The 14,500-nt window shown below is 45.0% G+C and overlaps 1 protein-coding gene across 1 annotated transcript in view; it reads left to right on the top strand.

Annotated features, from left to right (window-relative positions):
• LOC138492879 (thiamine transporter 2-like) overlaps positions 1–13,980 on the top strand; it is a 110,029-nt gene extending 96,049 nt beyond the window's left edge. Inside the window, exons 4-5 of the mRNA XM_069620198.1 lie at positions 11,295–11,436; positions 13,816–13,980. Of these exons, the coding sequence (XP_069476299.1) occupies positions 11,295–11,436; positions 13,816–13,980 (307 nt within the window). The remainder of the gene's footprint in view (positions 1–11,294; positions 11,437–13,815) is intronic.
• The last annotated feature ends 520 nt before the right edge of the window (positions 13,981–14,500 follow it).

The following is a 14,500-nucleotide window of genomic DNA, read 5'->3' as shown; positions in this document are numbered from 1 at the left end:
ACTTTCCCTTTTGCAGCACATCCATATCCTCCTTCATTTTAGTGATGTACAGTCTGCTGTCATTTTCTGACTCCTGGCTCCTCTGCAGCCTCTGCTCAGAAGAGTCCAGATCAGATTGGACCTTCTGTAATGCCATCTGTTGCCTATTTGCCAGATTTTGGCTTTCAGCACATCTATCCTGCATGTCTCCCATATATAGGTACAGGTATGCTGCTATCCTGGCAATCTTATTGGGTTCCTCTTTGGCTTTAGGAGCCATATATAGTTCACTCAGGGCCACATGTAAGGGACCCTGATCTCTATATATATCTGACCCTGTTTCAGTGACCTGTTGTGTGATGGCCTGCAACCACACATCCTGGCCCTGTTCGGTCCATTCACCTCTCACAAATAGCTTATGCAAGAGGTGCTCTCTGGCTATTTTCATGTCTACTAAGGTCGTCATTCTAGAGATTGGTCTCTGTCCTGACTTACAGAAGTTTGTATTTTATTTTTGCAGAACAGAACTTTTCTTGGAGTGTCCCTTTTGAGGAATGCTTCACAGCGTAATGCAGCGTGGTGATCCGACTGGATGTATGTATCCCGTCAGTTAGCACACTGTATTAATCTGCACAAATGGTAAATCTAACCCAACGTCTCGGCTCGAGCCCCCAATTTGTAAGAGGATTCAATTCAGCACTACAGCCAAGTTAACGCCTAGTCTAGAATACTGAATGAAAACCCTTATTGATATATCTTTAGGTCCAGTTCATGCGTTCTGGATGACTACCCTTGTATAACACCCCTCTCTTGGAATCCCCCTGACCCCACTGAGCCAAGAAGTAATTCTGTTTTGCAAGTTTAAAAGGTTTATTTGATAAATTAACATATATATATCACACTTTATAATAAATTAATAATTGAATATCACACTTAATCTGATATGGTAAATATTAACAACGGAGAATCTGGCACTAGCACACTTCTTTATAATGACTAATGAGTTGACCTGAAATGGATAAGGTAGCCCACTGGTAAATAGGAACAAAAGTATAATGTGGTAGAGGATGCTTTATGTAAGCTCAGGTGGATGCAATATTCAATGAATGCAGTACAGAAAATACTCAATATGATTTCAACCAAACAATGTAATCACTTTTCTCTGGCTATTCACTCCCCCCCTCTTTATGCAAGGCAAGGAAATGGAAGGAAAACACACAGTTCTCAGAAATGCAATCAACTGTAATTCAGTTCAATCCAGCAAGCTTAAACAGAAGTTTGAAAACACAGGCAAATGCTTTGATAGGTGCTAGCAATGAATGAGAAATATGCTGGAAACGCTCTTAATTCCCTTTTAGAGGTTCAGGATGAGTGGTATCTAGTTAATATTAGTCCAGGCTCACACTAGCAATGATGCAGGGATAGTTAGCAGGTTAAACGAATTTCTGGCAAATGAAATCAGGCAGCAGCAGTTTTTTTACATGTGAAGAAATTGCAAATCGCGGCAAAATTCGCGGATGCGCCGAGCGCTATTACAAAGGAACCGCAAGGACTATCTCTACCGTTTTGGGGTCCTAGGAAAGCCTGGGATCTCAGCTTCCAAATGAAAGTTATTGCAAGTCTCTAGCCCAAACGGTTGCGGAGATATGAGTAATTTAGTAAAGGTCGTTTTTGGTTTTGTAAATTTTAAACGCACACTTTTTCAAAATGACAAATTTTACTAGAAATGACAGGTGACAGATAGGAGGCAGTTCTACTTAGGTTAAATAGATTGAATTAGATGAATTTAAACTAAGAGATGTGTTCTGAGTTTTGCTAAGTACTCACAAGAGATTTTGAACAGGAAAGCGACTTGGTCACGATCTTCAGTCTGGTCAGGTCTTTCCGGATTCTGCTCACAGCGCCTGGTCTGGTCTCGGCTAGGCACAGCACTGCTTTCTCTCTGGTCTGGTCTCTGCTAGGCACAGCACTGCTTTCACAGGCAGTGCTCCTCCCAGCTCCTGCCAAGAGGAAGCTACAATTTACGACTGCGGTAATAAAAACCTTTGCCTGAGTGAAGAGGGCTTTGTTCACTCTCTTGCAGAGCACAGATAATTCAATTATCAGATAGATGGCATATCCTTAGCTTGGGCAGCAAAAGGAAGGTTGGCCTGGGAACACAGTGGTGACTCAAGTTTCACTCCTGATGGGTAGTTGCTAGGCAAAATCAAGTTCCTTAAGCCAGACCTTCAGCTAACTTTTTGTTGCTTTTAAAATAACTTGTAATTTTACACATGCAGCTAGAATGCTGATTCTAAGTGCAAAACTATGACATTTCAACAGTTACAAAGGCATGTGACACCAAACATAGGTCACTCATTTAATCTAAACATTTTCGATTTTAGTGTCTTTAAATCCAGTTGCAGTTAGGCTTAAGCTGCTGACTCCATAGCATTTTTGTTATAAGCATTGTTTTTGGGCTCTTCATTTCCCAGATTTTGTAGGCACACAAAACTCCATTCTGCCAATGTCTGCTGGTGTTCAGTAAATATTTTGCACATGTTGCACTGTTAGAAATAGGCATTTTGACTTGCCTTCAGAAACACACTGAGTGGTTTTAAAACGCCGGCTTTTGGATAGTGGTGAGTACTGGTACTGCACTCATTTTTGGGATTTAAGAAATGAATTCCCCACACTTCTAGGTTGCATTTGGCAATCAGCATTGCCATTCCCAATGGTTTCAGACTACTGTGCGGGTAGTCCAATGGTGGTTTTAAAGCGCTTTGAAGCTAACCGGCGCTACTGTTTTTCCTTTGGCAACCCATTTCCCTCATGGCAACCCGGCCTTTCATTCTCGCACTGGTGGGTGGCAAGTGAGGCAACCATTTTGGTGGGCGCACAAACTGCGCAGCTTTCCTGGATTTCGGCGCACATGTGGGTTTTCTGCCATCTTGAATTTCCTAAGCCCACAGCACCAAATGTTGTAGCAGGGTAGCTTAAACGTGGGTCAGGACACCCAACAGTTGAAACACCCTCGGTGACCGCAGTCAATGTGTAGGTGGTTCTAAGAGTTTGGATTAAGAGATGCTTGTGTGCATTTTCGCCGGCTTAGGACTTAGGTGGCTGGCTAGTCTCCAGTAAGCAGCCCAGAGATCAGGCACGTGGGTGGCCGCTGTTGGTGGTTTAGGATAGAGTGCTATTGCTGAAGATTCTATGTGTGCCCAGCTATACCGTATTTTATTTTCATTGGTAGTCGCTGTATGTTAGTGGCAGAGGTGTTGAGGTACGTCAGGGGTGTCAGTGTAGACAGCTATGTGTGCTGCTAGACCGGAAAGGGATAGCCATAGCTGCATTCTATGGTGCATGGATGGATGACTGTGCCTGCGGCCTTTGTCCACAGATGTGGTGTAAGGTATACATACCATATGCTTTGATGTAGTTCGGCTGCAGCGTGCTTTTTCTTTGTCCAATATGGACGGCATGGTCTCGTTATTTATGGTCTCTCTGGAGCAAAAGTCTGAGCATCCGGGCGAGTCCTGGAGGGGGGAGGGCATGGGGATGAGGAAGACGATAGGGGAGAGGGAGGACAACTGTGAGGTTTGTTGTTCAGTGTCTTTGCGAAAGCTGCCTGCATTTGTGAGATATTTAGTGGGTAGAAGTATTGTTTTTCTTCGGAGGAGTAAGGTTTATTGCAGTGTGCCTCAGCGAGTGATGCCGGATTCCCTGTGGTATTGATGAGTAGGAGTGTTGTTGTGCATGAGAAGGGGGATATTTTGTCATGGTGAGCCACTGCAAATGCAGCCGGCATCAGTGCTGTAATTGGTGGATAGGAATGTTGTTGTGTTTGGGTTCATCAATATAGTTTTGAAAGGGGGGAGGTATTCAAGGGGATGTTGGGAAAGGCCAGGTTTTGAGGGCCTTTCTGAATTTCAGGTGATTTTCAGTATTGCAAATGTGTAGTGGTAGGGAGTTCCAGATGATCGGTGCTTGGACGGAGAACGTGGATCCGCCCAGCCTGGAGGAGTTGTGAAGTGTGACCACTAGGCAATGTGTTCTGCGAGGTGAGACTCCTTGGGGGCTGGAAGCGCAATATTTTATCCTGAAAGAATTCCGGACCGGTGTTGTGGATGGTCCATTGGGTGATGCACATGGTTTTAAAGGTAGTGCGTCCACCAATCGGTAGCCAATGGAGGACTTTTAGTGTAGGGCTGATGTGTCCTCTTGGAGGTAGATTAATGAGCAGGCGTGGTGCAGCGTTTTGGATTCTTTACAGTTTCCTTAGTTGAAACGCTGGTGCGCCTAGATAAAGGCACTTTGCGTAGTCTAAGCGGGACAGGATGATGGAGTTGATGGCTGAGAAGTGGTGAGGATATGTGAAGTAAGGGAAAATACGCCTGAGAATCCGTAGATGGAAGAAATAGGTTTTAGATACGTGTCAAATGTGCATCCGAGGTTTTTTTTACCAAATTTGTAGTTGCTGGTACGGGTCCTAGGGATTGAGGCCAGGGAATCGGTTGGGGAAGGAGCGCTGTTTTCCCGCAGACTATAATTTCAGTTTTCCCAGGGTTGAGGATGAGGTGGTTGGTCGTCATCCAGTGGTCATCCAGTGGTCAATATCCGACAGGCATGATGACAGGTCCATGGAGGAGATAGACCTTTCCGGGAGAGAGACAGAAAGAGAAGGTCTGCTGGATCACCTAGCCAGATCGGAGGAAGGGCGAAAAGGATCCACAGCGATGAGAACAGTCGACCCAAGGCAAAGCTATGCAGCCAGAAGATAGAAGCCGGCCGCAGAGGGTTATCAGGAGACCGCAGCGGTTGGTGAAAGAATACTAATATGATGTAAGGACATTTGTGAGCGGGTGATGTTACAGGGCCGCAGCCTGCCTCTTTAATTGGGATGGTGGTACCCAAAGGCAGACCACGTGTGAGGGAACACGTGGGTGGATGTGGGAGGGGGAGAAGAGCAAATGCCAGTTCCAGCATATTGCATGCATGGAGAAGTAGCACGAAATAAAGTGCACGTCTGTTTCCAAACCTCAACCGTCTCCACGTGGTTCATGAGTCTGAGCCTGTTTGATTTCCTGGGAAGCTAACAGCTCCTTCCACACAATACAGCACTGTTTATAAATGAATATACTGTATGCTGTCTGGCATCTTGTCCCTATTCTGTGTTCCCACTTTCCCTCACCATCTTGTTTATGTGTCCAATTATCACCACACTACGAGTGTATAGAACCAGTGCTCGGATTGCTCTGAACTGCCGTTGGGATGGACAGTGTTTCTGATAGAAGCACTATTCAATCTTCAAGGAGCCCCTTCTTTGCACCCTGTAACATACACCGAATTGAACCAGTACAGCCCACTACAGCCCGCCCCGCTGTTCCACACCACATCCTTTCAGCACTGTTATATATCCCCCACTAATGGTAAATGTTAAGTATTCCCTTCTTCCCTAAATGCCATGCTGGTAATACAATGCTGTGTTTTAAGGACTGATCCCCATGTAACCATCCAATGTGGGCCTGTAATCTCTACTCGTGTGTAGTGCTCTGTATCTTCTCAGTGCTAGATTTTACATATTTCCTAGTTCCCAAATCAAATCAACTACAAACAAGTGCACCCTCTTTGAAATGCAATTGCATGTGAGCTCCACTCTCAAAGTGCATTCTTCCCCTGAGTTACAAGGGTAAAGAAACACATTTCCATATGCACATTGGGGGCGGGCATCTAATCAGACAAGCAAATGAATAAAACCAGATGCAAAATCACAGAACCTTCAACCGCACATGGGCCTTCTGCACCACCTTGCAACAAAACAAATAATATGCACCCCTTTCAATGGCAAGATCAAACAAATCTGATTTGCAATCTCTGCTAAAACAGAAAGTTTCGTGTAGCCCAGGAAATGCTCCCCAATCACACAATCTGAATGGACAGCATTCAAATCCATCAGCCAAACCCAAGTCTTCCGTGCCAATGCAGAATTAAAGATGGTAACTCTCCTGATTAATCAAGGGCTTCCTAATCAATCTTGTATCTAGAAGTGGCAGAGCACCTGAATGACTTGGAGGGAGTTGTTTCCCAGTCACCTGCAATTGAAAAAAGTGTGAGAATACAAGTATCAGAATCCTTAGAGACATCAATGTGATTAACACCTCAAAAGTAAATGTAACTAGACACGCCTGAAAAGGAAAAGAAACACAGCCTCCCTGATGTTTGATGGAGTAAAGAAAACGTTTGGAGGAGAAGACAATTTGTTGCTATAGCAGGAAAACTTGACTGGGAACCAGAGTGCGCGCCTTGTCATCATTCTTAACACCTGAATGACTTTGTTTAAAGAAGATCGGATCCTACTGCCTCCAAACATGCCTTCCTAACCAACAGATAACAAGAATGAAATCTCCAAACATCACCTCATTTGAAAACTCCCAGGTCTCACAAAGGTCAGGCAAGGCAAGTTTGTCAGATATTTAAACACTTTCATGGAGTCCGGGTCTATGTGCCACTACCGGAACTTGGTTTAAAAGATGAAAGTGGTGTGTGGACTGCTTGGGCATCTATAAACAAGAACCTTCTAGCATTACTTGTCACTGGCATTGCAACACTCTGCATCCAGCAGGGTATCACGTGGTTTTAATGGCAGCAATTACTTTGGAGTTATTACTTCGATTTAAATAGATAGTTGTGTGTTAAGGGGGTAAAAAGGGGTGGGGAGGGGGTTTTGGGGTTATGGGTGGTAGTGAAGGGGAAGGGATGTGGGAGGTGAAGTAAAAATTTGAAGTAATTACTTTGAAGTAAATTACATCGAAGTAATTTCCTTTTGGAAAATGACATGGAGCCATAAAAATTGATCCACTAATTACTGTCCATCCGTGATGAACAAATCAGGGTTGACACCATCTCGTACTCAACAAACATGCCTCACCACATACAATTCTTGCTGATGCAAGCTTCTAGTTATGAACATATGCAAAAAGCAGATTGTGGTGGGTCCATTTCTGATCAGGGGCAATATGACACTAACCACCTGCAACAACACAGTATATAAAGACTTGGCATATCATCTTTGAGGCAGGCCTTGCAGATCCCCAAAATTATGCAGGACACACCGACTTCAATTAAAGGTTTGAATGAAGGAGCCTCCTGCAACCCCCTCAAGTGAAATGCTGACTTTGCACAATGCTGAGCCAGAGCTATCGCCAACAAAGAGGCAATTGCAGAGTGTGACTGGAAGTAGTGGTGGTGGCCAGGCATTGGAAGTCCCCACCTACCCTTTTGCCTGGCCCTTGGGGGGATCCTAAATTGATACCTACCTTTGTTTGGCAGTGGATGCACGTTTAGGCAGAGAGAATCCTTTTGATGTTCAAAAGCCTAAGGGGAGGACGGCCTGATGGGGGTTACCACTAACCTTCGAGCTGGTAGAGTATAAGCTAATGCACCATCTGAGGCTACATGACTGTGAGCAATCCACCTGGTAAAGCACTTACGCAAAGGCAGATTACTGCCAGATAACTAGCAGCCGCTAGTAGGTCGATAATAAAACATGGCAGAATCCCGGTCTCCTGGCCACTTGTTAAAGAGGTTACGGTAGTTATCTGCAAAAAAAAAGAGCTTTTGTTTTAAATTGGGGGTTAAGGAACAAAAATCACCAAGGTAGATCATGTGTCCCCTGACACATGTCATGGATGTCTCTAAGAGAACACATTCATATAAAACAAGTAGCTGACACGAACCTAGCCAAGAACTAAGATTTCCAATTCAGTGTCAATCGAAGTTGTATGAAGAAGTTCGGTTCCATGTAATAATGTCACCACAAAAATCTCGCCATGCAAAAATATCGCCGAAAAATGGTCGTTTTTTGTGGTGACATTATTGCATGGAACATGCGGGGGACACCCCCGCAACCCTCAAACTTTTTTTTTTCTTCTTTAAAAAAAAAAAAAATCATATTTATTTTTTGCCCCTGTCGCCATATATAGGGTCACCCAAATAATATCGCCACAACATTTTCCCAGCGATATTATTTACGGTGACCATATATATGGCGATATTATTACCTGATACCCGAAGTTCTGCCACTGTGATATGATATGTCATTTATAATGTGCCTGTACACAAGTGTTTCTAGGCGCTATAGGACAAGGGAGGGAAGACAGAGGGAGGACTAGACAAACAATCTTACTAGGCCTTGTGTCATTCAGCTCGTGCAAGTGCAACAACTTAATGTGCAGGGGGAATGGAGGAGGGGGAAATGCCAGGGAGAGGGAAGGGGGAAGTGCAATCAGGGCAGCATTGTTCTGAGTAAGTGCAGCCAAAGCAGTGTGGCTCTGGGTAAGTGCAAGGAGGCAGGGGACTGTGGGGTTACAGATACAGCCCTAAGTGTGCGGTTGGCCCAGAGGCAGTGCAGGGTAGACTGATCATAGAAGAGCCTGCTACTCAGTAAGACTCTGAGGGTAGTCAATCAACCAGTCGGCACAGCAGATAGGTATGTCAGCAGGGGAGAGAGAGAAAGCAGAGGAGAAAAGGAAGGTCTTGAGCTGCTTCCCGAACTTCAGGTGTTCCAGCTCAAGTTTGAGAGGGGCAGAAGGCCATTCCAGAGGGAGGCACCTGCAGAGGAGAGAGCTCTACCTGCCCCCCACCCACTCTCTGCCTAAAGAAGCATCTGACCCTCAGAGAGTTTGAGGTAGCTAAGCAAAGGGCTTGAGAAGGAAGGTATTTTGGAAGAGAGAGTTGAATGTAGTGCGGGCCGCAGAAAGCAGATGGCCAGATGCAGAGGGCCTTGAACTTGGTCTGTGCAGCTACCAGGAGCCAGTATAGAGATTTCAGGGCTGGAGAGATACAGTCCCTAGGCTTGAGGCCAAGCACAAGTCTCCCAGTTCTGTTCTGGATTAGTTGCAGAGGGCAGGGAGTAAGTAGAGGAAGGCAGATTGAGAAAGAGGCTGTTGCTTTAGTCCAGCCTAGAGAGAACCAGGGCTCTGGAGACAGTGAGCTTCTGGGGAAAGTGAGAAAAGGAAGAATACCTCTGAGGAGGTGCAGCTGGTAGTGGGCCTTCTTGGCAAGGTCCCTGATGTGAGGAGAAAAGGAGAGAGTGGAGTCAAATATGACACCAAGGCTTTTAGCGTCACAGGATGGCAAAGGAAGCGGGCCCAAGGAGGGCGGCCAGAGAGAGAGAGAGAGGGAAAGCAGAGATCCCAATAAGATGGATCTCTGTCTTACTGGCATTAAAGCAGAGATCGTTGGAGGCGCACCAATCCTCAATCGCGGTTAGACAGTCAGGAATGCGCGAGAGAGGAGAGGAGGCTGAGGGGAGCCTGAAAGAGAGCTGAGTGTCATCCATATAACACTGAAAGTTAGAGGAGAAGGTAGAGGTCAGGTAGGCCAAAGGGGCCAAGTAGACATTGAAGAGCCAAAGTGAGAGGATAGAGCCCTGGGGAACACCACATGTGGAGAAAAAGGTGAGGGAGAGAAAGGACCCAAGTTAGACTGCAGAGGGTCAGTCCAGGAAGAAGGAAGTCAACCACTCCAGGGCCTGATCCATGATACCCAGTTTCTCACTGCACACTCATTGATACTAAGGGCCCAATTCATGGATTTTTTTGCACGATGCAAAGTGACATTTCACCAGTGCAAAGTGACTTTGCACTGCCAAAAAACACCCTGATTCATGGAGCAGTGCAAAGTATATTTTTGCTCTGCAAAAATACACTTTCCACTGCTCCATGAATCAGGGTGGAGCAGTGCAAAGTGCACTTTTGCTGTGCAAGGTCTACATTGTGCACTGCTCCATGAATCAGAGTGTTTGTTGGCAGTGCAAAGTAACTTAGCACCGTGCAAAACGTTCCATGAACCAGGCCCTTATAGTAGCAAATTGCTGTTGTTTGTAAAACCTGCAGCTTCTGACCCAATATATATTTATTGGTATTCTAAACAAATGTCTAGTGTCTCCTTTCCCAAATGACAGCATATGGTTTGTTCAAGTCACAGTATGCAAAGGATCCACTGACTTTGTACATTAGTTTGATAATACATTAAGCATACATTTGTTATATACAAGCATACTCCTGGAGACACCCTTGGGTAGCACAATACCTGAGCAAGGCCACACTTCACAGCTATTTCAATAGGCAACAAGTGCACCTTCATAAAGCCCTCCACGCTTCTGCTCATGCCTGTGCCACAAGGTGACACACCCTAAAGCCAGGGCTCATGACTTATGCTGCCTCTTGCTTCCACACTGCCAACCAGGGCTACCTTACCAGGGCTCGGCTAAGACTCAGCCGCACACATGTGTGATTTTCTCTCCCTTACCTTGACCTTACACATGAACACCAGTTAAGTTATACCTTTTAATTTTAATGTATTGTTACTGTGATTAGTTCATAACAAACTTTACACATAATCACAGACCAAACACAATCACAATTCCAAAATCACAGACCCCAAAATCACAAATCACATAATAACAGAAGCACATAACAGTGTTAAAGTGTTAAGTTATACATTTCATACCGTCACCGTGAGGATGGCTCAGGGGCAATGAGCTCGCCTTGGAAGGAAACCGACGTGGAGCATCACCAGTTCGACCCTGCTTAGAAACCTCTGTGTATTAAGAGCGTTATAAATAACCAATTATAATTATAACAATACCCTGAGCCACTGCAGTGTGCTGTTCTCACGTAATGAGAACATCAACATGAGCATAATTTCCCTGAGCACTGCAAGAAAGAGGAACACAAGCCTCCATGCGTGCTTCCCTACAGTCCCCCTACCAGCACTTGACACCTGATGCCTGCACTTACCCTTTACACTTGCCACCTGCTGCCCGTACTTTACTATTGTTATGTATTCTATTATCCCATGTACTGCATTGTCCCCTTGCACTTTCCCCCTTCCACCTTCCCATGCACTTGCGCAATCTGAATGTCACCTGGCCTAGTAGGATGTTGTCTGTCTTCCCTCTGTTCCCCCTCCCTTGCCTCGCGCCTTAAAACACTTGTGTATGGGTGCGTTATAAATGCCATATCATATCACACTACAACTACAGTGTGAAAAGAAAATATATGTTTGATTCAGCAAGTTTTTAAGGGATTGCTGGCCGAAGGGTCTAACGAAAACACTATAATAGAAAACTTGCATTGTAAGAATAATCAGGGGTCTTAGTGATTTTGTTTTTTTTATTTATCAGCAAGTGAAAACTAAGTCGTACATAATATGTAATGGAGAGAAACATGATCTATTCACTGTGATTAGAACATTGTCACTATAAGGCTTTATAGAATTGAAAGCACACCCTTCCTGAGCTCCTAATGCTTATGGGCAGTTGTATTCTCCAGGTTCCAGATCGCTGAGAATTTAAACATGGCAAGGTATGCGCTCGTCTTTGGGATAAACACCTTCGTGGCGTTGCTGCTTCAAACAATCCTAACTGCAGTTGTGGTTGATTCAAGCGGCCTCGGGCTGGACATTGTTACGCAAGTGAGTACAAAGAATGATAGCACATGTCATGGTAGGTTGGATGTCACACTGCCTTGCGTGAAGATGCTTATTGGTCCATACCAGAAAATAACTGGTCATCCAAAAACAAAAATGTTTGCCAAAATGAATTCGTAGAAACATAAGAACTGTAAACATTGTAATATTACATATTAAAATGTAATATTAACATATACATGTTGTCATGTTATGTTATGTTATTGGGCATTTGTATGCCGCCTTTCACCATTAGTATGATCTCAACATGCAGTGGGTTGAACGCCCTCAGGGACCGTAGTCCAGGTCAGTGGAGAAAGTAGGGTGGTAAGTAGTGCATGTGTGCACTCAGTATGTGTGCAGCTAGACTGAATTGGTGGTCGGTAGCTGCATTCTACTGCTAGGAGTAGTGTGGAGGTTGTGTGAGATCAGTAGTATGTGTGCAGCTAGGCCGAATTTTCTTGCGCATTCTAGCAGAGGCTGTGCTTGTAAATGAGATTATGTGTGCAGCTAGGCCAATTTGTTTCGTGTAGGGGATAGCTGCGTTCTAAAGATCGTTGAGGTCTGCATGGTGGTGTATCATTATGTGTGCAGCTAGGCCGCAATTAATCATGGGGGGAAAGCCACATTCTATTGTTTTTTGGTGCAGAGGAGAGAGTCAGCATATTGGTAGGTATGTGCAAGTACCCGTGCAGTTGGAAGAGGTCCCCTGTTCCTGATTACCTACATGTGCCTGCCGAATTAACCTTTGTTCCCTACTATGGAGGTTTGGTGCTTTAGTTCTCCAGGAACCACTCAGCCTAGTGTGGACTCAATTCCGTTTTGCCAAACATGGCGGTACCTCTCTCTGGCTTAACAATATAATCAATGTTGAGTTTGGCCATTTCCTGAACCTGCTGTACCAGGCTATTAGCTTCCCTTTGCTTTGGAGTGTTATGTGTTTAGGTCTAGGCATGGCAGGGGCTGCAAAGGGTAGTGACCCTTCTAGTGGTAGCAGCCGTGGTGCTTTAGTGGGCCAAGCGATTGCAGATCTACAGTCCGCAATTCTTTTGTCTACCTGAGCGGGTAATTGCTTGTTGATTAACACCTTCTTGATAAGCAATTACATCCAGTTCTGTTCTGTTGGAATTGTGAGTACTTCCTAAATAAGTGGTTGTGTTATGTTAAAGATTTATTTATACCGCGCACTATCATGCACTGTGCCCTGGCCCTCTGGTGGATCTGTAAGGCAAGAGAGTGAGCGGAGCAGAGGGTGAAGGTTAGTGGGACTGAGTGGAAGAAAAGAGCAAGAGTGATGTGATGTGCCGTTGGCATCTTATGTTCAGCTTACACTGTTAGCTGAGCGTAGGTGTGTTCTTCAGTTGGTAGCCATCATGTACTGTTGTGCGAGGCTATGTGTGGATCGTTTTGTTGTTGCAGTGTAGTGAAGTGCATGTGGTTTGTTGTGCTGTAGAGATATGGTTGTGTTTGGCTCAGAGTTTGAGAGGTGTATTGCAGAATGGTAATCTTTTTTGCAGGGTTGGCAAGTGGCATCACTATCTAGATGTGACGCATGCTAACCTTCACAATTTTGCCTAGATTTGACGCGTGCTAATCTCCACAATTCTGTCTAGATGTGACGCATGCTAATCTCCACTATTGTATCTAGGTGTGATGCATGCTAATCTCCTCAATTCTATCTGGATGTGATGCATGCTAGTCTCCACAATTGTATATAGAGGTGACGCATGCTAATCTCCACAATTCTGTCTAGATGTGACGCATGCTAATCTCCACTATTGTATCTAGGTGTGATGCATGCTAATCTCCTCAATTCTATCTGGATGTGATGCATGCTAGTCTCCACAATTGTATATAGAGGTGACGCATGCTAATCTCCACAATTCTGTCTAGATGTGACGCATGCTAATCTCCACTATTGTATCTAGGTGTGATGCATGCTAATCTCCTCAATTCTATCTGGATGTGATGCATGCTAGTCTCCACAATTGTATATAGAGGTGACGCATGCTAATCTCCACAATTCTAGCTATATGTGACGCATGCTACTCTCCACAATTCTATCTGGATGTGATGCATGTTAATCTACACAATTCTATCACCTTTAAACTTCCCGAAATTCAAACTTTGGCCAACTAACACAATTGGCATTGTGCCAAGTATGGTCTCCCTACAGATTGGTGCTAGATTCCAAGGACTGCCATATGCAAGTAGGTTAAATGCTGACTATGGCTGATAAGCATAAATAGGCTGAAAGCTGGGGAAGTAGGATGCAAGGCAATGAGGTGATGAGAGAGGTGGTGTAGTTCATGGAATACGATAATGGCTGTGCCCCCTACCTACATTGTACTTAGCTTATCATTCTCTGCTGGTTGACGGCTGCAGGTTTCCCAAGAAAAAAATGCGAAAACACGGACTGAAGCTGCTTCTTCGGGAGCGTCCCTTTGCCATGGGGCCCTTAGCCAAGGGCTGCCCTGGCAGGATGTCCCAAAAGGACTGCAGGAGGGGCCCTGGGAGCAGTGGGTGGAGGAGGGGGCACGGCAGAAATGAAGGCAACAACACTGCTGGGGAACAAGAGGGTTCAAACGCAAGCAGAAAGCTTTAAAAAAATCACTAAATGCGCACAGTTCCAATGAAAGAGTTACAAGCCCAGAGGAAAACGTACCTGTATGTAGCACTAGCTAAAGTGGCTACATACACAGATGGCAAGGAAAAGACCCTTGTGAGATGGTGCAAAGGGGATGCAGGCCCAATAAGAGACTCAGGAGGGTGGGAGGGGACACAGCAGAAATGAAGGAAACGGCAAGGATGGGCAAAAAGAAGGCTGAAAGCGAGCAGAAAGCTTTTAAAAAAGCATAAAATGCGCACAATTACAATGAAAGAGTTACAAGCCCAGGGGAAAATGTACCTGTGTGTAGCTCCAGCTAAAGTGGCTACAAACACATGTGGGGGGGAAAAGACCGGTGCTCAATGAACCTGAAAGGTCCAGCATCAAAACCAAGCCGTGCTATTAGTGCTGTGCATGTCTGACATTTTTAGATGCAGCTGATGGCTGAGTATTGCAGGTGTA

The sequence above is a fragment of the Ambystoma mexicanum genome, chromosome 10, assembly GCF_040938575.1.
Source record: "Ambystoma mexicanum isolate Mex_15411 chromosome 10, UKY_AmexF1_1, whole genome shotgun sequence".
Lineage (NCBI taxonomy): Eukaryota > Metazoa > Chordata > Amphibia > Caudata > Ambystomatidae > Ambystoma > Ambystoma mexicanum.
The sequence above is the reverse complement of the archived record's forward strand: the minus strand, read 5'-3'. Positions and strand labels throughout refer to the sequence as shown.